We start from the raw sequence: 23,950 nt of genomic DNA on the forward strand, positions 1-23,950 counted from the left end.
GTGGCCCCTTGCAATTAGACTGCCTTCACTATCTATATTTACGCCTCTGTTATGGATAGTGTCACACTTTTGGCTTATTACCAGTGCTCCATGAAAGTTCATGCTAAACATTTTTTAAATGTTGTCTTTATTGGTTTTGTAACCTAACAGCGCATGTAATGGACAATACAACAATGTACAAGAATATAATATAACCCTTCCTGAAACCCAAATCCCCATTACCCACACATATAGGTCCAACCACTTTCTAATAAGTACGTACTTTTTCAAAGAAAAAGGAATAAATAAAAGTGCAGGATGTTTAGAGAAAAAAAAGGCATTAAACAAGATCATTACAGAAACGGAACAGAAAGTGCAGTGCAAATTTCATCTATAAAATGTATTTCTGTCCTCAGAGGCAGAGACAGTCATGGTGATTGCTGCCCCCTACAGGTCTTTTTAGGCTCTGGCAGTGGTTGCTGTGGGGTAAAAGTTTAACCTGCTGTTTTTGATGTGTTTTTTATGGGTACAGTTGACTCAGACTGAAAGGAGCTTTTCATGAGTGACATTCAAAATGGAAGATCGAGGCTTGAGAACAGATGCCACTGCAGAACATTGTCTATAACGGTAAACCACATACAGATAAATTCAACAGCCTATATGTATTTAAGTACACAAGAATAGTGGAGACCTTAACATGTAGGCTTAATGATTTAATTTAATGTAATTTAATTTAATTTAGTGTAATTTAATTTAATTTAATTTAATAATATGTTTTCATTTTTATTTTATTTTATTTTATTTATTATCAAATTATGTATTTCAGGAGGTTGCAAATACAAAAATATTCATTTATATATTATTTTTACATTATACATTATAATTGAGGCTGGCAAAATTCAAGTAATTTTTACTTTTGGAGCAGAGTTCATCAGCCACTGAGGCCTTACCTGACAATGTGAAGATATAATAGTAACATTAACAGACACATCTATTTATTATGTTATTTTTTTGTCTGATTTGTCTGCTTGCTATTTAGTTTCTACCCACATCTTTTATATTTATGTTTTTTATAAATGTTTTTTAATTGGCCCCTAAGGGGAGTCCAGGTGAGATTGTATGTACTTGTACTGTACTAAAGTTTTTTGTTAATTGTGCTTTACGTGAGTATTTTAATTTTGTGCTGCTTAATATTTCATTATGCCATGTTTAAGAAGGAAATATTGTAGTTTTAACTGCACTACATTCATTTTGACAGCTATAGCCTTTTTTCAGATTTAACATACAAAATTGAGGATTATCTTATCAAATATGATGTTACATATAAAATGGTGGAAAATATCTTTACCTTCACCAGCTACAATATTAAAATTCTGTTTACACCTTAATACATTGGTAATATTTGCCGATGATATTTATTTTTACTCAAGTAACATTTTGAATAGAGGGTTTTTAATTGTATTTTCACATTATTGCTACTTTTACAAAAGGAGCTGGGTTTTTCTTCCACCACTGCCACCAAGGGTTCAGTCAAATAGTCATAAAGTATACGAATCTGTGCATCATTGTGGGTTTCACATCCACCATAGCAAACCCAGATTGTGATTTCTCATTTCCTACTCTAACTTGAAGCCAATGCAATGATTTACCCACACATCTTCTCTGAAGTGCCTTCATAATGTCAGATTAGTAGGCGATGCAGCAAATCTCAGACTGCGTTTGTGATGTGCTCAGGAAGAAGCTTTTAATTGCTCAACCACAAATACAAAAGCCAGATGCACATCCGGCCTATTGATGGTTTGTAGTTTCTTGCAAACCACACATATGAGAGAATGTAACTCACACCAGCCACTTCAGATAAAAAAATGTGATCGACTTCTGCATGGAGAGGGATACATGAGACAGTGAAAAACTAAGATGTCTTACACTCACTATTTCCATAAATGTGATGTCAATCAGCAACATGTGTGCTCGTGGCTGGTAATCAGACTAAATTGCCATCTTATTTTCACCTTGTCATATTAAATTGATTAATCAATATTTTATTTCACTGTTGTTTCCTTTTTATTCATTTGGCATTTAACATTTTTTCTTGTTATAAATGTGTTCATTATTTTAAGTACACATTTATGTCATTTTCATTTCTGTCACTGTGGGGGGTTTTTTTGTCTAGTAGGACTACACTAATACATCATGTGACCTGTGTCACATGACCCTCACATGAGCTCTCAAATTGCCCACCTGTTTCCAGTGCATTTTACACCTTGATGAAGACTCTCTAGTTGAAATACATTGGTTATCCACGTATTAATAAAGGATTTTTAACTACAGTCAGAGTGCCACGAATGCATTTTTGGACTGCCTGCCTATATGTACTTTTACACTGAGTGAGCTGGCCAGTCACTGTTTTTTTTTATCTCTACAATTAAATAAAAACAGAAATTTAAGATTCTTCTTCTTCTTCTTCTTCGCCTCTGAGATGTAGTGGAATAGAAGCATACAGTAGCAAAAATTGGATAAACTCAGGTAAAATACAAGTATTAAATATGTAGGTTACTTAAACTAACAACAAAAAATAACGAGTGGAGTAGAAGTATACAGTTGCACAAAATGGCTAAAACCACGTGAAGTACAAGTATTAAATATCAAAGTTACTTAAATGAACTCTCATTTTTATTATTATTATTATTATTATCACTGATAAAGTTATCAAGAAAAATAATGAAGCGTAGAAAATTAAATATTTGTTTCTGAGATGTAGTGGAGTAGAGGTACATAGTTGCAAAAATGGATAAAGTCAAGTAAAATACAAGTATTAAATATGTAGGTTACTTAAACTAACAAAAAAAAAAAGAATTAATTTCAACTATTGAACACTTGGAAACTAAATGCAAAAAGGTTATTAACTTACTACGAGTTGTGGCTTGTATTAATAAATTACCACCAGACTGGGGGGCAGATAGACAGTCATTAATTGACATATATAGGGCAATTATGAGGTCAACAATAGACTATGGTTGTATAATATACGAAGCAGCAGCAAAGACATCATTACAAAAAGTAAACAGACTGCAGAGACTACTGAGAATATGTTTAGGAGCTATTAGGTCAACACCCACTAATGCAGTGTTAGGAGAGACACCACTGGAGTTAAGAAGAGAAAAACTTGGACTTGCATATTGGATAAGACCTAAAGGGAGTGGGGAGGAAAACCTTACTATGCTGATACTGCAGGATTGCTGGGAATATTCTAAATTCCAGAGGCAGGGGTTTGGGTGGTCAAGAGAAGAGAGACTGGTAGCATATGGAATGGAGACGTTAGAGTTCAGTAAAGCAATCTCAAACAGTAATATACCTCCTTGGCTCTTTCCAGAAGTAAATATAGACATCAGCATTCTGGAACAGAAAAAAGAATGGATAATGGATTAAGTGGGCATCAAATCAAGTTGTTACCTGAGAAATAGCTATCACAACTACATGAAAATATACACAGACGGGTCAAAAAATCAACAGGAACATGTGGGAATTGGTGTGTACAGCCCTGAGTATAATATATCAATTTCCAAAAGATTGACAGACCGAATATCAGTATATACAGCAGAAATGGTGGCAGTCATCATTGGGTTACAGCTGGTGGAAGAGGTCATACCAGATAGGGTGGTGGTATGCACAGATTCAATAGCCGTAGTGCAAAGTATTCAATCAACATCATCCAGAAGAGAAGACTTACTCATTGGCATTTATCACAGTTTGTTCAGAATACACAGGGGTGGTACAGAAGTACAGTTCTGTTGGGTGCCAGCACACGTGGGTATAGCAGGGAATGAGTGTGCTGATAAATTAGCAAAAACAGCTCTGGGAAAGGAAATAACAGTGCCAGTTCCACTAGGAAAAGGAGAAGGGAAAGCAGTGATAAAGAAGAAGGGAATGGAAAGATGGCAGAAAAGGTGGAAGGAAGACCAGAAAGGACAGGGATACCACAAAATACAAAAGTCTATCATAATAAAGAATTATAAAGAAAGGAACAGAAGAGAGGAAAGAGTCATAACAAGATAAGACACAGGACTAAATGGCATGCTGTATGTTATGGGGAAAAGGAATAGTAATAAATGTGAGAACTGTGGAGTAAAAGAAAACGCTGAACATATTCTACTGTACTGTAACATGTATGAAATCGAATGAGAAAGGCTGCAGGATAAAGTCAGAGAGGCAGGATGTGAGTGGAATTTAAGTGGGATACTGGGAACAGAGGGAGAGGGGGTTAAAACCACCAGGAAGGCACTTATTAATTTCTTAAAGGACACTAGGCTGATGAGTAGGATTTGAGAGACAGGCTGGATGACATGATGTTGCACACTCTTGCACAGTAGGTGGCGGTATGCACCTACTGAAAGTTGTTTGCGATCCGCCAAAAATTGATAGAAGAAGAAGAAGAATTCATTTCTGCCCTGCGTTCCAATACCCATACTACCATACTATTTAGTATGCCAGAAAAAGAATTAGTGTGTCCCAATACATAGTATGTCAGATGCAGTGTGCCAAAAGTACCAGGATGTTCTACTACATCCGGTCATATTTTGCAGTATGCATGTCATCATGCTTCTTTGGCCATTCTGACCCATAATCCTTTGCGCAGCGGAAGTTACGTCACACTGACTGAGCTGCTTGTACAACCAACGCCCACACTTCCTTTCATACATGATTTATTTAATTTGAGATTCTAAGACACTACATATTAGGACTGCAATGATCTGATTATATACTGTCACATATCATACAGTTTTGCAAGAACACGGTTACAACATTCAACTTTATTGTGATTATAGTATAATCAGTGTTAGGGTTCAACTATGACTACAATATAGAAGATTCTACCAGTACAGGCAGTGGTGTAAGTGTGGTATAAATAATGAATGAATATGACTAAATATGAATACACTATGGGCCAGGTATGAGCAGTATAGACTAGTAAATATATAAATACTAAGATTCAAATACATATTAAGTAATGTAGTAAGAATGTGCAAGTATGTTACACTACAAATAAAAGTAATGTGAATGTAAGGCTGCTTCACGTGCAGACAAAATATAGTGCCAGCAGCTGCATAGCTGTAAATATATTTAACAACAAATATCTACCAGCAACAGAGAGCTGTGTGTGAAGGGGATTTAATATGCCTACTGGTGACTAGTTCAGTAGACAGGTCACTAATAATAGGAGATTTGCTGCATCTCCGAAGTACAACAACACAAAATATTCAAATGTGACGCTACGGACGGCGGCGGAAGTGAGCAAGAGGGTCGGAGTTCAGGGACCGATGTGATGGCGGATGTAGTGTGTCCCAATAGTATGCACACTGCATGCATACTGCATACTACACTACATACTTTTTAAGGGCAGCTGCAGTACATACTAAAAGTATATAGTAGAAGTATGCGATTTGGAACGCAGGGCATTTTCCAGGAACAAGGGCGGGGCTTCGCCTGAGTGACGTCATCACGGTGTATAGACGATCTTTGCGGCGGCAGCTCGGTTCAGACCAGTTTCCTGCCTGAATCCGGGAGTCCTGAAGTAGCTATGGCGTCAGGCCTGTCCTGTGTTGTTGTTTTGTCGGCGTTATGTGTGGTCCTGGCCCCGTCTGTGTCAGGTGAGTTTGAATTTTTATTTAACTCTAAACTGTCATTATTCCCGTCTCTCTTATTGTTTCATTTTCTGTGCGTTTTAACGTTGAACGTTAGCTCAGTGAACGTAGCCTGAACCCTCCAACAGACTAACAGAATCCTGCGCGATGTCAGCCCCGCAGCGGAGAGCTGTTTGTTAAAGTTACCGATTGTTGTTCAGAAACCATGACGTAAACTGTAACGTTAGCGTGTCTCAACTTTATGATACTAACGGGGAATCAACCGGATACCGTCCATCTTTATTATAAGATTTGAAGGCCAACACAACGACAGATATAAAACGTTAACGTGAAGGGATTGACTCAACTCGTCGTTGCCAGGGCTTTGCCATTTCCTAACGTTATTGTCTAACATTGTCTATTTCCATAATCTATTACAGTATTAATTAAGTATAAATTATGCCAGTTTATATAGATAAAGGTTGACAACACATTACTGTGACTGGTAAAGCTGAATCACCCCTTTATAGTAGTAGTTTCAACAGTAGCTGAACATTAAACCCTCATAAATGTAGTCTTTTTACTGCAGTGCTTTTGTTTTATACTGCATTACTTTTTCATATCATAAAACTGGCAAGCTTGTTCATGTTTAAAGTAGTGATTGGATTGTATAGCCGCAGCTAGGGCTTGATGATATGGAGAAAAACATATACCACAATATTTGTGACCAAATACCTCAAAATCGATATTGCAAGGATATTTGTGGGTTGACCATTGGTGTATTTATTAACACAGTGAGATGTTTGGCAAATAATCCTGAATAATGTGGATATAATGACTAAAGGCAAATATTACAACAGCTAGAACAGTTTGATAAGTTCAGAAAATTACATCACTTACATGTCACAGCCTTAAAAACCAGGAGAAGACAACACTACGATGTTATGATACACACAATCTAAGACAATATCGAGACTGAAATCATGATATTAATAGAATTTAGATACATTGCCCAGCTCTAGCCACAACTAATGGTTATTCTCATGACCTATACGTTCCAGTGTCCCAGGGCTAGAGGCAACATATTTACTTTGCTTTTACTTTTCTTTGAAAACCAAAACATGTTCAGTTCATTGAAATACAAGGAAAAACAGCAAATAGTCATTTCGGAGGAGATAAAGGTGGGGAATAATTGACATTTTTGCTTGAAAAGATCCCAAAACGATTAGTCATTTATAAAAAAAAAAAAAAAAAAAGCTTTCCGTAAACCGACCGTAAAACCAATATATAAACTTCTTAAAATAGCAGTCATGCCTTTTTTGTAAGTGGTTGGAGGTATGCCTATGTTTCATTAATATCTTGCCATGATTTACTCCTATTTTACCCATCTGTGGCAGTTGATCAACACTACAGCTTTGTAGTAAGTGGTAACAAGGCTAACCCTTCCTGTCCCCCTCTGCTTCCTCTCTCTGCTCTGTTACAGCACTGGGCCGTGACTGTATGGCCTATGGTTCCACGCCATACCAAAAATGTTTCACAGGATTTTGCTGTGGTTCCTGTCTGAGAAGATACTGCTGTCAGGATTCTGTCTTTCGTTTTTCTGAGGACGAACAAGAGGATTGGTATTCTATTTCATTTCTTTAATAAACGATAAAAAGCCTCTAACTACAGTTTCTCTTGTTCCCTGTGTAAACTCTGTACACATGTGTCATTGCAGCCTGTTATGCAAAGATTATGCAGTGAAGCAACAGGAAGTAGTGTCTTCCTGTGCACGACCACCGGCGTGAAGCTAATGTGTGAACGTCTTTGCTGCTTGCGGCAGCAGAAGTCCCCCTTATACATCACAGATTCATGAAATATATTTAGCTTACTTATCTGATGTTAACCAGCAGAGTAAACAGGGAAGGGGATTTCACAAACAGAGCAGTATTCTGTTTATGATCATTGCCCAGGGAATTGTTGTGACAAATATTGTGTATTAATATTGTTTACCACCATTAGTTGTACGAGTGCTTGAAACATTATTCAACTTTCTCATCTACTGTTCTGAACCAGTAAGGTAATGGCAACATAAATATTGTTTTCCATGATTTTTTTCTTTGTTCCTCTTTTAGTGATGATACCTTTAGCTATCATTACACACCGCTGCCCATGGTCCTTGGTATTGGTGGCTTCATCACCATTTTGCTTATCTTCATCTGCTGCTGTGTCTGTCCCTGCTGCTGCCTGTACAAGATGTGCCGCAAGCCAAGACGTAAGTAGCCCTCCATTAGCAATTAAACATGTCTGTTGTCGGTGCTGATGCTTTTCAGATGCAGAACCAGCAGCTAGTTCTTTGGCCAAGAGTTGGTGTGCCTTTATAATTACAAGGGCCAATATTTCAGAAATTTAAACAGACTGTGGCTTGATTCATTAATTTGGCTGACTTAAATGTGGATGCAAACAGTTTTTTCAGTCTGTGAGGCACTTATGCTTCATTTTGTTGGATTTTTTTTCCTCAGTAGTCTCCATATTCGGTAGCCAACAGAAAACCCTTTGAAATAACCATGGGGAAATATTTGTACTTAAAAAAAAACCCCAAATCAGCAAAGCCTCATCTTCCTCTTCCATTGAAGGGTGTAAGAAGGATTTATTTTGGCACAGCCTTACAGTATGTGGACAAATCAGTGTTTCTGCTTAAGTAACTACCAGGCCACAAAAAGATTTTAAAGTTGTAGTTGAGCTTTGTCAATAATAAGGTGGCATGCGTTACTCACTAATCCATTGGGATTAGGTGATAACATGATACACAGGAAGTCAGTAAATGTTTTGCATTGTTCACTAGTTCACCAGCAAAATCCTGATCAGTTCACGTCCGGGAACTACGTGAAAAGTTGAATACAGGTCAGCACAGAAGAGGTTTTTGATAAATAGTGACTTAAATAGGTGCGAAAGGAAAGTGGAAGAAAATCCAACAATGCCCTGAAGTCCTGAGAACAGATGTTCCCATCTGGTTATTTTAACCTTGAACTCTATCATAATATCACAATATGAAATGACAGATTGCTGTAATATAGGAGTTTAGCCATAGTGCCCACTTTTATACTGGTAGTGATATGATGCACAGACATTGGTTCAGTCCTGTGTATTGAGATAAAGCTGCTACCATCCACATTTTTAATATGTATTTCTGATAATTGATTTTACTTTCTATATCATCAAAGTGTGACAAACTCAAAATATCAATCTGATTGTACAACTGCATTCATTCACTGACACTACTACCACTAACTCACGCCACCTGTTATGTAAAAAGACAACTATCAGTGTGTGCCACTACAGTATCATATCAATGTTCGCTGCATTTAGACTTAGTCCATTAAGTTGTTCTTCAATAACAAATAACTCTATAAATAGCCTATTAAGGCATAAATTTGACATTTAAGGTTAAAATACTGTCCCTTTATCATGTATAGTTCAGGTATTGTTAGGGATGTAACGATACCAGAAACTCACGATATGATATTATCACGATATTTATACAAGGGGAAAAAAAGAGAAAATTTATTGTTAAAAATAGCTATTTTATTCAAAAATAGTGCATGTACACTGTACAGCAAGTTATTTTTAACTTGGAAGCGTATCATAAACAAATCAACACACAGTTGAACATATGCATTCATTTCCCCCCTATTGCTGCTAGGTAGGCAGACATTAAAGTGCCATAACAAAGTCATGTCAATTAAAACTATAGTGACAGAATATGAAAATGGAAACATTCAGTATTTTTTAACCTACTCTGAACAAAAGTAGTGTAGTACTATTACTAGAAAGTCATCTGAATGACATCAAATTATGAGGATAGTCTTAATATTCATCAAATATGCAGAACTTAGAACAATCAGACCCTGTAACAACAACAAAATTAACAAATTAGAAATAATGTAAACTCAATAACACACAATCCCTCACTCACAGATAGATAGAGAGAGAGAGAGAGAGAGAGAGAGAGAGAGAGAGAGAGGTGGGTAGAGATGTGTGTAAAAGAAAACCAAAATAAATAAAGCCCAGCCATTTCTCTGGAAGTCATAGAAAAACTCAAAAACACACATTCACTCAATTTGTTCACGCCAGGTTGACAATCTTGACAAGGAGACCCTAACACTTTCTCAGAACAGGAGATGAGGAGAGGAAAGCTCTGGTCCTGCGCTTTCATGTGATATGCGTGGTATTTCTGTGCGACCCTGCATTCGCGAGTAATCCATCCAAAAGTAATGTGTGTGCAAAGCTGTATGAAAGCTTTGTATACATTATTGTACTGTAACTTTCTAATTTTTTTTTTTTTGCTGTGAAAACATGGACTACCGACAAGTGCTTGGTCTTGTCGGAAAGCCACGATTCCGCTGTTTCACATGATAAGTCTGGCTTCTCGCTCTGACGAACGGTCGCGGAGAAAATCCACAGAGAAGAACAATCAATCTCCTTACTTTTATTCGCCGTTTCCTCCAGTCACACACGGGTCACAGTCGGAGGCTGAGCTGCACGAGTCTGCTCTCACCTGCGCGTGCTGTTGCATGCGAAGGATTATGGGGAATGTAGTTGCACAGTCATATTACCGGCTCTGTAGGAGAACGCAGCTATATAACTACCGTGGCATTCCCACGACGGTATCGAGAATTTACTTTATCGCGACACCGCGAAATTCGATATATCGTTACATGCCTAGGTATTGTGTATCTGAATGTTGTGGTGTTATGTCCATGTAAAAAGATTTTGTGTAGTTGTTTATCTTTCAAAGACCATGCATTATTAGCTTCAGTTGTAGTGTGAGTTCTTGCAAAATGCATTTTGGACCACCAAGCAAAAGACATTAGCACCTGACCCCTAAGGAAAATGCCCATTGAAACAGCCCAGGATAAACACGTGACTACATCTGCTTTTCAAAAGAGTTTACACAGATGCATATATGGAAATCAGATTAATAGGCTTATATTTATAGGACGTATGAAACATGTTACCTGTCGTTATAGATAAGAAATAAATAAGAAATCCTTCTAAATTATGACTGAAATGACTTTGATTGCTCTGATTTTGAGTGGCTAGGAAAAACACTGACAATGACTAATACATTTTAATTAAAGACATCTCTGACTACATACAGACTCAAAATCAAGCATTTTTTACTGTAACAATTTGAAGAATTGCCTAGATTTTCATCTTGAAATGGCTACCTTTTAAAAAAAAAAAAAAAAGCTGTTGTTAACATTAGTAAACTCAGCTGTGTTCCCAGCTTTAACAGCAAACTTCAGACAACAGTTTTTTCAAGCTGCATTAGATGTAAGACTTAATGTGTATCTTACTTATAAGCTATTATTAAATTAAAATGTGTACCATGTCCCCAATTCTTCTGCGCCGCATTGCCTTGTGCCATTTGTAGTCTGATAAACAGGAAACTAATAAAAATCAGTTCCCTCATATCACTATGTGAGCACAGTTTCAATAGTTACACTGGTGGTTTTATCTAGAGTAAGGTGGAAGAACAGTAGACACAGGTGGGTCTGTTGTCAATGTGTTTTTGTGTTCCTGCAACTCCAAAAATAGAAATCAGTGTGTGGTGGGCCACCGAAAGTAAATGAACGTATGGGAAAGCCAGACAGGCTATTGAAGCTCTTGCACAAAACATAAATACTGTACGTCAACTTTTGTGTCAATTGTTATTTTTTGACGGGCCTTTTTAACATTTTTATGGCAGAAATAATGAATCACTTGATCAAAAAATAATTGGCCGATTGGTTGATAGTGAAAATATGTTTAGTTGCAGCCCTGGGGCATTTTCACTACATTTCTCTATCACACAAGCCCTGAGCATCGACCGGGTATCAGAATTTGTAGGTATTATTTAATACCAGAGCCAGTAACAAAGGACCCTAACAGTCTGTTAACACATAGTTAAGTATTGTATTGACAGCAGGTGCTCATGTGCTGCTGCTTTTGCAACACGTAGTTGCACATGTGTAAGTTTCCGGCACTAAACCAACGACCGTCAGACTGGTAGCTTCTCAACCTACTTTAAATGCAGTGTCTGATTTCTTGGGGTTTGTTCTAATGAAGAAGTCAGACTCTTAGTTTCCAGTGTGTCGGTGTACCAGCTTGTCTAGTCTTGAAAACTGAACATCAGGGGACTTATCTGAGGTCTGTCGGCCCACCCACCACATGACTTTCATTACTGCAGTGACTTGGTCTTACTAATAACACAGACACTGAGACGCAGAGCATTCCCCAAATCACTAGGATATGTGACACTGACGAGAGTTACAAAGAGGTGCTTTACTCAGTGAAGTAAACTCTGTCCAGAGCTGTGAAGTTCCTGATTTTTGTGTTTCCCATCATTCTGCGTGCCGTGCAGGTTTTCACTTGGCTTCTCAGTGATGTGCTGTGGTGAGGCGTGTATCCCACAGGTTGATGACCCAGTAGAGTCATCCGTGATAATTACTTTTTGAAGCTTGTGCCAAACTTGAACACCACGTGTTGGAAAGATCACATCCTTACTTAATTTGCTCTGCTGTTTTACAAGCCAGGGCTTGTTCAGTGTCAGTGCTATGAATGAGGGCATAGATGGGATAAATATCAGCTTTGGGATGCCAAACTGTTTTTATTAAGGGTAAGCCCGATGATATTCTATATTTATGTTATTGTCAGCAAATCTCATTAAAAGAGTGAAACCAACACCAACAATGAATTGATCACACTAACAAGTATTGTTTGTGCAGCCAGAGCCGGATATAGCTTATTCTTGTGTGATAAACACGCATGCACCAACAGCACTGCACGGAGTGACAACATTACCATGAATGGGGCACTGTCGTTTATTTTGAGCCAATACCATGTATACCTACATCCTGCAGCCATAAATACTCACGAATGCAACAAACCCAGGACTGAAAATAGTCCCTGACAAAAACAATATTTACTCCTGTTTGACTGTTAGCTAAAAACTGCAGTGTCCAGCTGTTAAAGGAAAATCTTAACCCTTTTTAAATAAATGAAACTGTTTGTGTGTTAGCTGTTTTTAGAGATTTACATCTCAGTAGGAACCAATCGGCTTTGAGCTGCGCACCACAGACAGACTGGGATTAGTTGACAATACCAGAAATACAGAATATCACCACCCTCATTTTTTTAGATCATTATTTGATTTATATTAATTTACCTTTTTGTCTCTACTTTGTGTAGCTTTATTTACATCACTTACAATACAGTAATGCTCATCTTCACATCGTTTCCATTAAGATCACAGTAAACAGTGAATATTACAGGTGTAAATAATAGCTGTCTCTGACGTGGATACATCACACACAAAATGTAGTACATGTTCTTGCCACAGAATTGTTGCCTCTGAACAGCAGACACTAAGTTGTAACTGCTGCAGGTGACGAAAAAGAAGTCAGAAACAAACTGTGTGAAAGCCCCCCATCATGTAGTGTGACTTCTTAGAAGTCTTCAGTTTACTTTAGTTTTATCACCTTCCAAACACTTCACAGGCTTTGCAACCAAACTTCTGTTTATCGCAGTTTCCTCAACATCCTGATCGTAAAAATGTAGTGAATTCTTTCTTGGCCGTTATCCACCAAATTTTACTAAGAGTCTGAGTGACCGTGCAGAGAGACAAACAAAGACAGTGGGCTTCATGCATGAACATTTTTGTATCCTAAACTCCTCTTAAACTTCTCTTCTCTCTTGCTCTTAAGAGTGTTCGAGTTGGATTCACCAAATTCTCTCAATTTATCGTAAATCGCTCCTGATGCCCCTGAATTTGCCATATAATGTCACCTCTTCCACTTCATGTGTGGGCAAGTTTCATTTGCAAAGAGTAAAAACAAGAACTCCACACCGCAGAGTTTCAGGTCCTTTCTTATTCTAATATATGAATTTTAAAGCTGTCAACAGCGTCATGTCAGAGCACAGCTGTACTAGAATAGATATAAAAAGGGAACAGTTAAACATGAAATTAAATGTTTGAAAAAATGTTTTAAAGCAAAGTGTAAGATATGAGAGGTGTTAAAGAGGCTTGTGACAGTCTTGGAGATCTAACAAGAGAATTATAGTCCACAGAAGGTGTTGTTACACTGTCAGGGGGAGCAACAAAATTCATAAAATCTAAAAAACTAAAATCTAAATTGGCAAGCCATGATGATATTGATGTGGTGAACAGAAAATCAGTGTTGCATTAAGTTTGTCTTGGTTATATACTTTATTTCGGCATGTTTCTGTATCTTATTTAAACTACACATTCATTCACATTAAGGCATCATGATTAAAGAGAGAGAAAAAGTGTGAGAAAATTGTTTGATGCTGAGGATACCATACTGAGAGAAAGGAAAGGGAAAAACTTCAAGAGATACAAATATAAATTGGCCTGAATATGTTATATACAATATTTTCAGCTTTGGTGGTGAAGACAGACGCCTTTACAGACCGTTTACAGTAGGAATGAACATAAACAGGGAAAACTTTGGCATGGGAATTTCCACGCCTTATTTTTTATGGGCTCTGCGCAATCTGAGACAGACAGCTTTCATCCTCTTTGCTCCATTACATCAGAGTGGATTTAGCTCCAGTCTCTTTAGCCCTCCAACTCAAGATATCTCCTCCTTTCTCTTCCCAGTGCTGGGACTGGATATCACTGATCTATTCATGTCCGCCCTTTAACCCGCTTCTCCAAATGAATTCCTTAAAAAAAATCCCCATGGTGTTGGAAAGCACCTGAGTTCTCTGTGTATTTTCTTTGGCACTTGACACACTTTTCTCAAACTTCGTGTCAGTGTGGTCAGCTCATTCAGACTTTGCCATGCAGCGGCTCAGCTCTGGCAGACAGAGAGCAGTCGGCTAGAACAGCAGCAGGAATGTGGATTCCCCAGCCTTGGGCTGTTGCATTTTGGGATCACATCCAGGAATGTCAGAGCTCCACCTCGTGTGACTCATTGTTTCCACGACAACCACAGTCGGGAACACTCGAGACCATCCCACGTCATTTACAGGAAGTGGTCGGGATGACTCCCACTCTGTGAAGGGGGAAAAAAACCATGGTGGGGGAGTGACTGACACACACACATCTCTCTGCCCTCGGGGTTTCTGCCCTCTTTCAGTTTCACTTAGCTTACAGAGTGATGGGTTTACACTTAGAGTGGAAACATTAGGGTGGAGGTTTGGTTCTGTATTCATATACATTTATATCAGTGTATCAGCTCTGTTCATCACCATCACCATCACCTTCTTAACTAGCGCTGTCCTTGTTGAATTCTTGTCTCATTTTATAAGAATATTTACTATAACTAAAAATAATTATCTGTGTAACCTGAAAACATGCATAGAAGATGGGCTTTCTTCAGTCCCGAGTACCGTCTTCAGGTCTTACTTTCAGTCTGCAAATGGCCTCAACAACCTCCACTGATAAGAGAGGGCAGACAGTACACAGTCTGAGAGGCAAAGCCCAGAGCAAATAATGCCGAAAAATCACACACCGCTGCTCATCAACTTTAATTTGTGTAACAAGGTAAAACTGAAACTGACTTAGATAACTGTGTAAACATTTTTTATTTACTCTTCTCTTGTCTAGATTGTGGCAGCTGAGCAGTCAGAGGAGATTTTACTAAATAAGTGAAACTGTGCTAAAACAGTGGATTAAAAAAACACTGATTTTGTAAAGTTACCCCAAGGGTGAATTACACCCCAAGGCCCTGTATCCTCCTCCAGTGTAATAAAAACAAGAAGCCAATGCAGTCATTTTGTGACACCAAATTTAGTAACATTCATAGGACAGGACATTTTGTAGAAGCTTGCTGACTCAGTAGTTTTACAACTCAGTTTTCTTTTGCCTGCCGTACACTAGTAGACTTTAAATAAACTCTTAAAAGACTAAAGTCTGACACTCGTCTCAGGTTTTAGTCGCACAGTATAAGATTTTGCAAAGACAGGGGAACTTGCAGATTCACCAACTAGCTTCCTTTTGAGATTATTTCACATCGGGGTGTAAAATATTACGCCAAACTCCCTTTAATAAATATAGTACCTCCATACGTATCCACATAAACACGTAACCTCCAGACAAGATGAAATACGTTATATGTATTCAACAGTATTTTTGTTGATTTGGTGTCAATATAACTCATAAAGATAAACTGTATTTGTGTACAAACTTTACATTTTGGATTTTGTCCCCTCAACTCGCTGCCAGCCTCCATTGGTTAGCTGCGTTGTTTTAGTGGGAGGAGACTGGGAATGAGAGGAGAACCATTTCAAAAGTTAAGATTTCTCACTAAAATAAGTGATGGGTAGTGGATCAGGTACACGCCAAATACACAAACTCTTGTTCACTCCACAGCTCCACCAGTTTCTCCTCCCTTTCCGAAAGTGAACCAAAACTTGTTCAGGTTCTTGTGCCTCCTTTGAGTCCTCTCCATGTTTTACTTTTACCTGGGTTGCTGCTTCCTGTTTTGTGCCGGAGAGAGTACAGTTATTAGTTCTTGAGAATGTTTAAGTCATTAAACTTCAGTATTTGCATGAGCCAAGACTAAAAACTTGTGATGATATTGTTTGATGTTTGATTTTGTTGGAGCGTCAAGACGAGAAAGAGATTGCCTTGAGACAGCTCGGACAGAGTTTTATGACCACCTTGTACCAAACGATAAAGATCACAGGAGTGCGTACCAGATGAGCTAAAACTCTCTTGATTTTATCCCAAATGTATCTGACAGTGAAATCACTGGAAGTCATTTGGTGTAATGCCAGCTTTAGAGTCACTGCCCGGTTTGTACAGTTGTATAAATGCAGAAGTGATTGTCTAATTTAACTCTTGCTGCATATTTTGTGGTATGAAACTTCCCTTTTGTTTTAATGTTGTAATGTCTTGTTCTTACTGTTGTGTAAGTATCGTCCTTAGTCTGTGCCAGTGTTGGTGGTTATGCCCCGAAAATGAATGCTGGTTAACCAGGTGATTTATGATGTGCATATATAGGGCAGTTTTATGTTGCTGTTAGTGGGTACGTCAGCGCCAGTGATCTCATTTACCATGTTAACCAGCATATAATCATGATTTCCCGGTTCACAAACAATCAGCTCAGACCACATGTGCTTTTATTGGTCAAAGCTAGTTTTACTTTATTTCATTGTGTTTTCATTTCATCATTTCAACTGAAGCTGCGATGTAACCTCCTGCCTAGCTCTTATTATCTGTATTTTTAATCTGTTTCTGTGTCGTTTGCTTACAGCTGTGATTGCTACCACCACCCACACCACAGTGGTCACCACCGCTCCTCAGCAGTACCCACAGCAGCCAACTGCAACACCTGGGCTGCCTCAGACCTACCAGGGAGGCCAGTATCAACCCTACCATCCCGTACCAGTGCAGCCGGGTTATGGACCCCAGCCCATGCAAACATCACCCTACCATGGACAACCGTATGTCCCAGGGCCGCCACCAACATATCAGGAAGCAAGTGAGTGTGAATTTGTTATAACAAGTCTCAAAATGAACACATTTAACAGTAACCACTCTGTCAACCACTATCAGAAAGTGTGCATTCTTTTTTCAAAGTATAGTTGTAATTTGTCTAATTAAGACAAACTTGATTTGTCCTGAGAGGGGCAATTAGTTGTGCAGTGGTAAATATCCAGACAAACATACAAGAAGGCGATTCAATTCAACATATATTAAAAAAAAACAAAACAGAGTGAACAGATTAATCAAAAGGTTGGGTGGCCAAGTTGATATAACATTTTTCTGTTGGACTTCAGCAGTGAAGTGGCTCAGGGTGTGAAGGAGTGTTTGTATCAGTTGGTTTTGGCCAGTGGGTGTTTGAAGGTGAGGTCTGAAACTCTAAGTGCAGAGGGTGGATGCTATCAGACAAGATGGACTTTGTAGGGCTGTAATCAACCAAAGAAAATCTTGGTCCACTGAAATTCTACTTACTCTTCAATCAATCGATTGGTCCATGGGGGAAAAAATCTGCACGGGTTATCTCTAGATCAGGGGTGTCAAACTCATTACAGTTCAGAACAGCCCAATTTGAGCTCAAGTGGGCCGGACCACTGAAACCACTGCATTATAACCTATAAATATTAACCCCTTCAAATTTTTCTTTCATTCTGAAAACATTCATCCATTTACCAAACAAAGAAGAAGGAAAAAAATATGCAAATTCAACTGAATGTGTTAGTTTTTCCACTTTCACTCAGTGTACTACTCACTTTCATTACATGTGACTTTTTTTCATAATTTTCCACTGAAGTTGAAGCTTTGTAAGAAGCGGGTTAAGTCACCCCCTGTTTTGTGAGTGCCTCAGCAGCAGGTTTCCACTAATATCGTTGCAAGACAGAAGTCTGATACAGAGTCTGTGAACTGAAGCTGCTGGTTGACAATATTTTGTCAATAATGTTCAGTATCTTTAAGCATGAGCATAGAATGTACTTATTGTTATTTCAGAGAGCTGCATTCTGGTCAGAGTGGAAAAGCCTCTTAGGCAGTATTTTACATGAAGAATCTGCTCACTGTTTAATTTTCTCCGGAAACCTCTCAGCCTTCACATGTGCATCAACATTAGGTGTGGAAAATCTGCCTGGATTGGACCCTTTGGTGGGCCGGTTCTGGTCCCTGGACCATTTTTCCCCCAGTAACAACCAGCAGACTATACAAAATAACTGCTCAACACTGGATAATGACACAGTACACTGTAGCTTTAAAAGAAAAAAAAAAACATTGTGCCATTTTGGTGCTTCAGAATAGCTGCAGTCGGAAGTGGAGGTGGAATATCCGCTGCTGGTTTAATGTTGGGTCATGTCTGGATTATGTAAAATAAGAAATGAAACATTTATGGTTACTCTGTGTGACAGATCTGAACATGTGGTTAGTGTCAAAGTATTTTCATCCCTCTCATCCTCATGCCATGTTGTCTTTCTGTCTGCAGCCGGTCCTGCTTACCCTCCCCAGCCGATGCCTTACAGCCAGGCTGCGTACGCCCCCGGCAAGCCAGCGTACCCTCTGCATCCTCCCGTCCAGCCGCAGCCCAACGCTCCACACACAGACTTTCTAGCCCAGCCAGCATACAACCCAGATTACGTTGCTCCGCCACCCTAGACCGGATAACGGACCACAGTGCCACGCTCTCAGCCACTTTAAACGTGCTGCAACATTTTCAAACTTGGCAGAACTGGAATTGTGTAACCCGAATCAAAGATGAGAATCGTCTACAGGTGCTTTGATCCATGTGTTTTGGTGGTTAATTATGGGAGTGTTATGACACATTTGTAGTTGTGTTAGTGCATCTGTTTTGTCGAAGAGTTGCCAAGTGAAAATGTTGATACCTCTCAGCTCGTATTGCATGGACTCATGATATACAAGTGGTGAAATTGTTGTTGTTGTTGTTCTTTTTAAGAATATATTTTTTAGTGTCTCCATCTTGGTCATCTTGACGAATTACACATGAAACCACTGAGTCTGATTTTAAAGAGTAGATGAAGTGCTTTACAGCATTTTCCAACCATCCAAACATGCCTCAACATCTTGCTCCTGGTCCCTGTAGACGCTGTGCACCGGCTGAACCTGCTTGACCTCTTCAGTCCCTATCTGCAGTGATTGCAGTCAGACTCCATAATCTCCTTGCTTTCTGACAGTTTATTTCAGACCGACCAAGTGCTTTTAATCTCTTTTTAATGTAATTTATAATGCTTATGTGTGTTACTTGGGAACAAATCAACTTCAGAGTGTGTAATAATTCTCAGTAGAGGATTTGTGATGGGAAGGGTGCATGTCATTATTAACTAACTATTATAGACTGCATAAAGGAAATGGATGTAGCCACTTGATGTTGCTAATTGGTTTGTGGACTACCATTTTTAGGCCTCGAGATTGGCACTTTGACTGTCGCCATCTTGTTTTATTTCTTCGAGCAAGAAGTGATCAGAATTGGATGACAGGGTAGAGCTGCGTCTATCCTGATTGACAGGTTGCAGTGACGACGACTTGTCAATCACAAGGTAGCCATGCCCTAAAGCATACCCAGCTTTATCGTCTGTTTTACTTAAACAGGACTTTAAGTTACAAAATGAACGTCATACTTTATTGAAGAGGATGTGAAACTAGTGATTACGACCATAAACTCATCAGGAAAATGTTTACTGATATAATAAATCAAGTGAGAAGTAGTGTCATTTTCTCATAGCCATGTATACAATCAAAGTCAGTTCTTTTTTTAAAACCAGAGGAATCGCCCCCTGCTGGCCATTAACAAGAATGCAGGTGTAAGGCACTTTTTAGATCCATAGGCTACGTCCACTTCTTTTGTACAGTCTATGGTTGACTAACGATGTACAGGACAAAAGGTCTTCCTCTAACCCTCCAGACAAAGGGAACGTTCATCATGTCAATTCAACAGAAACGCACATGAAAGTATTTTTGTGTCCATGTACAAGGGAGATTCCACATCATGTTTCTTAATTTCCTCTTTTGCTCAGGTCGTTTTCATTCAGTTTCCATCTTGCAACGCGTGTAACTGAGCTGAAATGCATCAGCAGCTTTGAATGAATTAACCAAAGGAAATTTCTTTTCAACTAACCAAACATCCACAAAAAATACAAATGTTATACTTATAGAATGCAAGAAACGATTGTGCCTTCTTAGCCACATTACTTTTTGCATGTTATTTTTAACTGTTTAAAATCTTGTTTTCTAGTTATCCACGTGTGTTTGATTTGCCTGTTTCACTCAGTGTTGTGTTGCTTGTGCTATACTGTCATAAAGACTGACATTCACTTTAACCTGCTACATTATTTTGCAGTAAGCTGCTTTTCAACCTTAGTTACAGCCCAAACTGTGCGTGTTACGAATTTTTAAAGGTCACTATATTCAGTATTGTGTTACTTGTCTTGTCACATCCTGTTTTTCTCTCTGGATATTGTCCTCACTTTTGCCTTCATTACACTGAACCAGCGTAGCAGCCATGTTTGAATAAGTAGCCTGTCGCTGTTCCTTTTTTAAATCTAAACTCTAAACTAATATGCCTTCCCTGCTCTGCTCGGTCACTTCTGCTTCGTGCTGACTGGAATGACTTGAAAACAGTTTTGCTAAAGTGACCTTTTTTTCTTATGACCCAGCTGAGCTTGGAGAAGTACAGTCACAGCTCATGTGATGAGACATTGATCTTTTGAGCAACCCTGGGTTTTTAACTTCCTCTCTCCAGACTTTGGTTTGGGTCAAAGGGCACACAGTAGAACCTATTCCATTTCAGTGTCTCATTACATGCGAGTGTCACAGGTGCAGGTTTCAGAGTGATCTTCAGTCACATCTATGCAGTGGCTTATTTTATTTTACCAGCTGACACGGGAAACCACATGTCAGCTAACGAAAGACGTCTAATGTTCTCACGTCTTTGTAATTTGCAAAATAGTTAATTTGTGAGGAATGTGCATGTGTCCTGAGTGATTCGTCTGTACTTCCTATTTGCTTGCCTTTTTCTCTGCACTCTATCTTTATAAATGTGTTTACCTGTGATTGTCCTTTGGCCAGTGTTGTTTCTTCAAGATGACTTTAGTTGGAGTGTTTTTATTTGTGTGTGCGTGCGTGTGTGTGGATAATAGCCATCTGTGTTCTGTGTGGAAGACAGCAGCAGAGATTTATTCTTGCTCCATCTGTGTTTCTCGTCCAAGAATAATTGTCACTGATGCTACTTTGAGATGTATGTACATTACTTTTATTTTGTTAAGAACCCACCACTTCCTCTGCAGAGTTCAATAAAATATATATTTTCTGTTTGCCCCAACTTTGGTTATTGGATTTTCAGAGTTGAAGGTGATAACTCAAAGTGCGCTTGGTGTGTGTTTAACAACTCATGCAAACAGCTAAAGGTCCAGTGTGCAGGATTTTGGATGTATTAGCAGAAATTGAATATAATATTAGTATTTGTGTTTTCTTTAGTGTGTAATCACCTGAAATTAATAATCCTTTGTTACCTTAGAATAACTGTTAATGTCCATATATGGAGCAGGTCCTCCTCCACAGAGTCCGCCATGTTTCTATGGTAGCCCAGAACAGACAAACCAAACGCTGTCTCTAGATATGGCCATTCGTGTTAGGGTGTCAGCCACTGTTGTACTACACATTTGGCACATGGGAGATATTAGTTAACTGCAAAATGCAACCTCACCACTAGATGCCACTAATCCCACACACTACACCAGGTGTAAGCAACCTACAGCGCCATGTGGTTCTCACCTCTCCAGTGGCCCCATTTAACTTTGACAAAAAATATATGGAAATGAGAAATGGATATGTATTTCTTAAAAAAAAAAAAAGGAAATGATTAAGTTTTACAGAGTAATACAACATTTGTCATGCGCCACCAGGGAACAAAAACATGTATTTTTATATAGAGGTAATGGTTATTATTATTAAAATTTTAATCATCATTTATTATTCTTGTAGGGTTAAAGTGATTCTTATATTCTCCAGTTATATAAAAATGTGTATCTATACACCAAATAAAAAAATGTTTTAACATTTCGTCAACTAAATTGTGCGTCATTCAGTCTACGCTCTAGCTCCTTTTCCCTCTAAATTTTGCTGAACCATGACAGTGGTGGTTAGTTTTAGTCACCCTAGTGAGGCTACAAATTTCAAATCTGACAAAAGTTAAAGTCTTTGAGGAAAATAGAGAATTTAATAGTGTGTTGACAGATTTGTTTGCTTTTGCTGCAAATAATCATAAATAGCTGACTGCACAGTAGCCATCTTGTGGTAAGACAAATCGATGAATGCTCATTTAAACTTATTAGTAATGTTGATTCTAATTTAGCCTTAATAGACTATAAGGGTAGAATATATTTTGCAGCTGGAGACAGATTTTTTGGGCCAAAAATAACTCTTCTGATAGTAAAGGTAACCCCTAAACTACACCTTTATATTACTTAATAATTGAATACACAACAAGACCAAGACACAGAACATATATCAGTCTCATTTATAAAAGTCAAAATCACACTCATGAGCAGCCATACAAGGTCAGTGCCGAGGGGCTTTGACCTGCATGCTTATGTCAGCATTCGGATGTGCGCTCAAATACATGTTGATGTTTAGCTGGTGTTATGTTTGCTGTGTATGTTCACCATCTGAATTGTAGCATGTTAGCATGCTTACATTTGCTGATTAACGCCAAACATAGCTGAGGCTGGTGGAAATGTTATTATGTTATTATATATTTTGCAAGTATGAAGTCACAAAGCAAAGTATACGACAAATTAAAATTGTGACCTGATGATGGAGAGGATCAGTGCGAGTCATTCTGAGGGAAACATGAATGTCTTTGAATCATTCCTGAAAGAGGAATCTAATATAATATAATTAAGTAAGTGTTGTCTGGCCTAAAATTCAGTTTAGAGTATTGAAGACAACGTTTACTTGGCATTGATGGGGATCCCTGACTTGCAGTTAGAGCAGCCCAGATTATGGATTGATTAATACTGATTCAAATGGAGCAGATTTGTCAGCGAAACATTTAATCTGTGAACTCTACTCCAACACAGTATGACAAAAATAGGTTTAATGTTTAGTAGGGGAGACTGGGGATGGTTGTAACATGGGATAGTTGCAACACTCATTATCTCCAACCAGCACCCTCCCAGCTGGCATTGGAAGTCAATATGACATCAGAAAGATGTTTAAATTTGGTTTAAATGGGTTGACTATATTTTAAATCTCTAATGACGTTATATTCCACATTGTCTGGACGTTAACATTATGATGTTTTGCAGACGTGGGGTTTTGCTCTCCATACCTTACAACTGAATGTCATCATTCTATGTCAAGATGACGTTGACATATAAGACATTTAAAAGACAATGGATTTACGTTATTTAACAGCACACCATAAAACCAACAAAATATCACCGTCATCAGTCGTCAGTATTCTACTTCAATTTGAAATTGACATTAGATGTTCTGACATTGAATTTTGGTCACCTGACATCACAACCTAAATTAAACCAAATATTAATGTCTTGTAGAAACATTGCCTGCTCTGTTGTTAAATTTATCAAACTTATATCATGTTAATTATTTGCCAATGTAAATATCTTTCATGCAAGACGTCAGTGCTAGTGTTTCAGCTGTTAGTTGTGAGGTAAGCAGGTGTGTGGCAGCCTGAGTCTGGGTTAGTTGTAACAACATGTAGGAAAAATATCAGAATCTATCCCAAACAAAGTTTTAATAGACTTGGCTCACATACACGACTGCAGTAAAGACACACAGAAACACGCACCAATTAGACCTATGTTTAAAAGTCATTTAAGTGTTAAACTATTATATCTTAGATGTTTGTCATAAT

General features: G+C 38.3%; 1 protein-coding gene across 1 annotated transcript; it reads left to right on the top strand.

Moving 5' to 3' along the window:
- Positions 1 to 5,469: 5,469 nt before the first annotated feature.
- LOC117257286 (protein shisa-5-like) lies at positions 5,470 to 21,383 on the top strand. The gene is made up of 5 exons (XM_033627362.2): positions 5,470 to 5,627; positions 7,084 to 7,222; positions 7,715 to 7,854; positions 16,847 to 17,074; positions 18,542 to 21,383. Exons 1-5 carry the CDS (start codon positions 5,558 to 5,560, stop codon positions 18,709 to 18,711), a joined length of 747 nt encoding a protein of 248 aa, XP_033483253.1. The 5' UTR covers positions 5,470 to 5,557; the 3' UTR covers positions 18,712 to 21,383.
- The last annotated feature ends 2,567 nt before the right edge of the window (positions 21,384 to 23,950 follow it).

Source organism: Epinephelus lanceolatus, chromosome 1, assembly GCF_041903045.1.
Source record: "Epinephelus lanceolatus isolate andai-2023 chromosome 1, ASM4190304v1, whole genome shotgun sequence".
NCBI lineage: Eukaryota > Metazoa > Chordata > Actinopteri > Perciformes > Serranidae > Epinephelus > Epinephelus lanceolatus.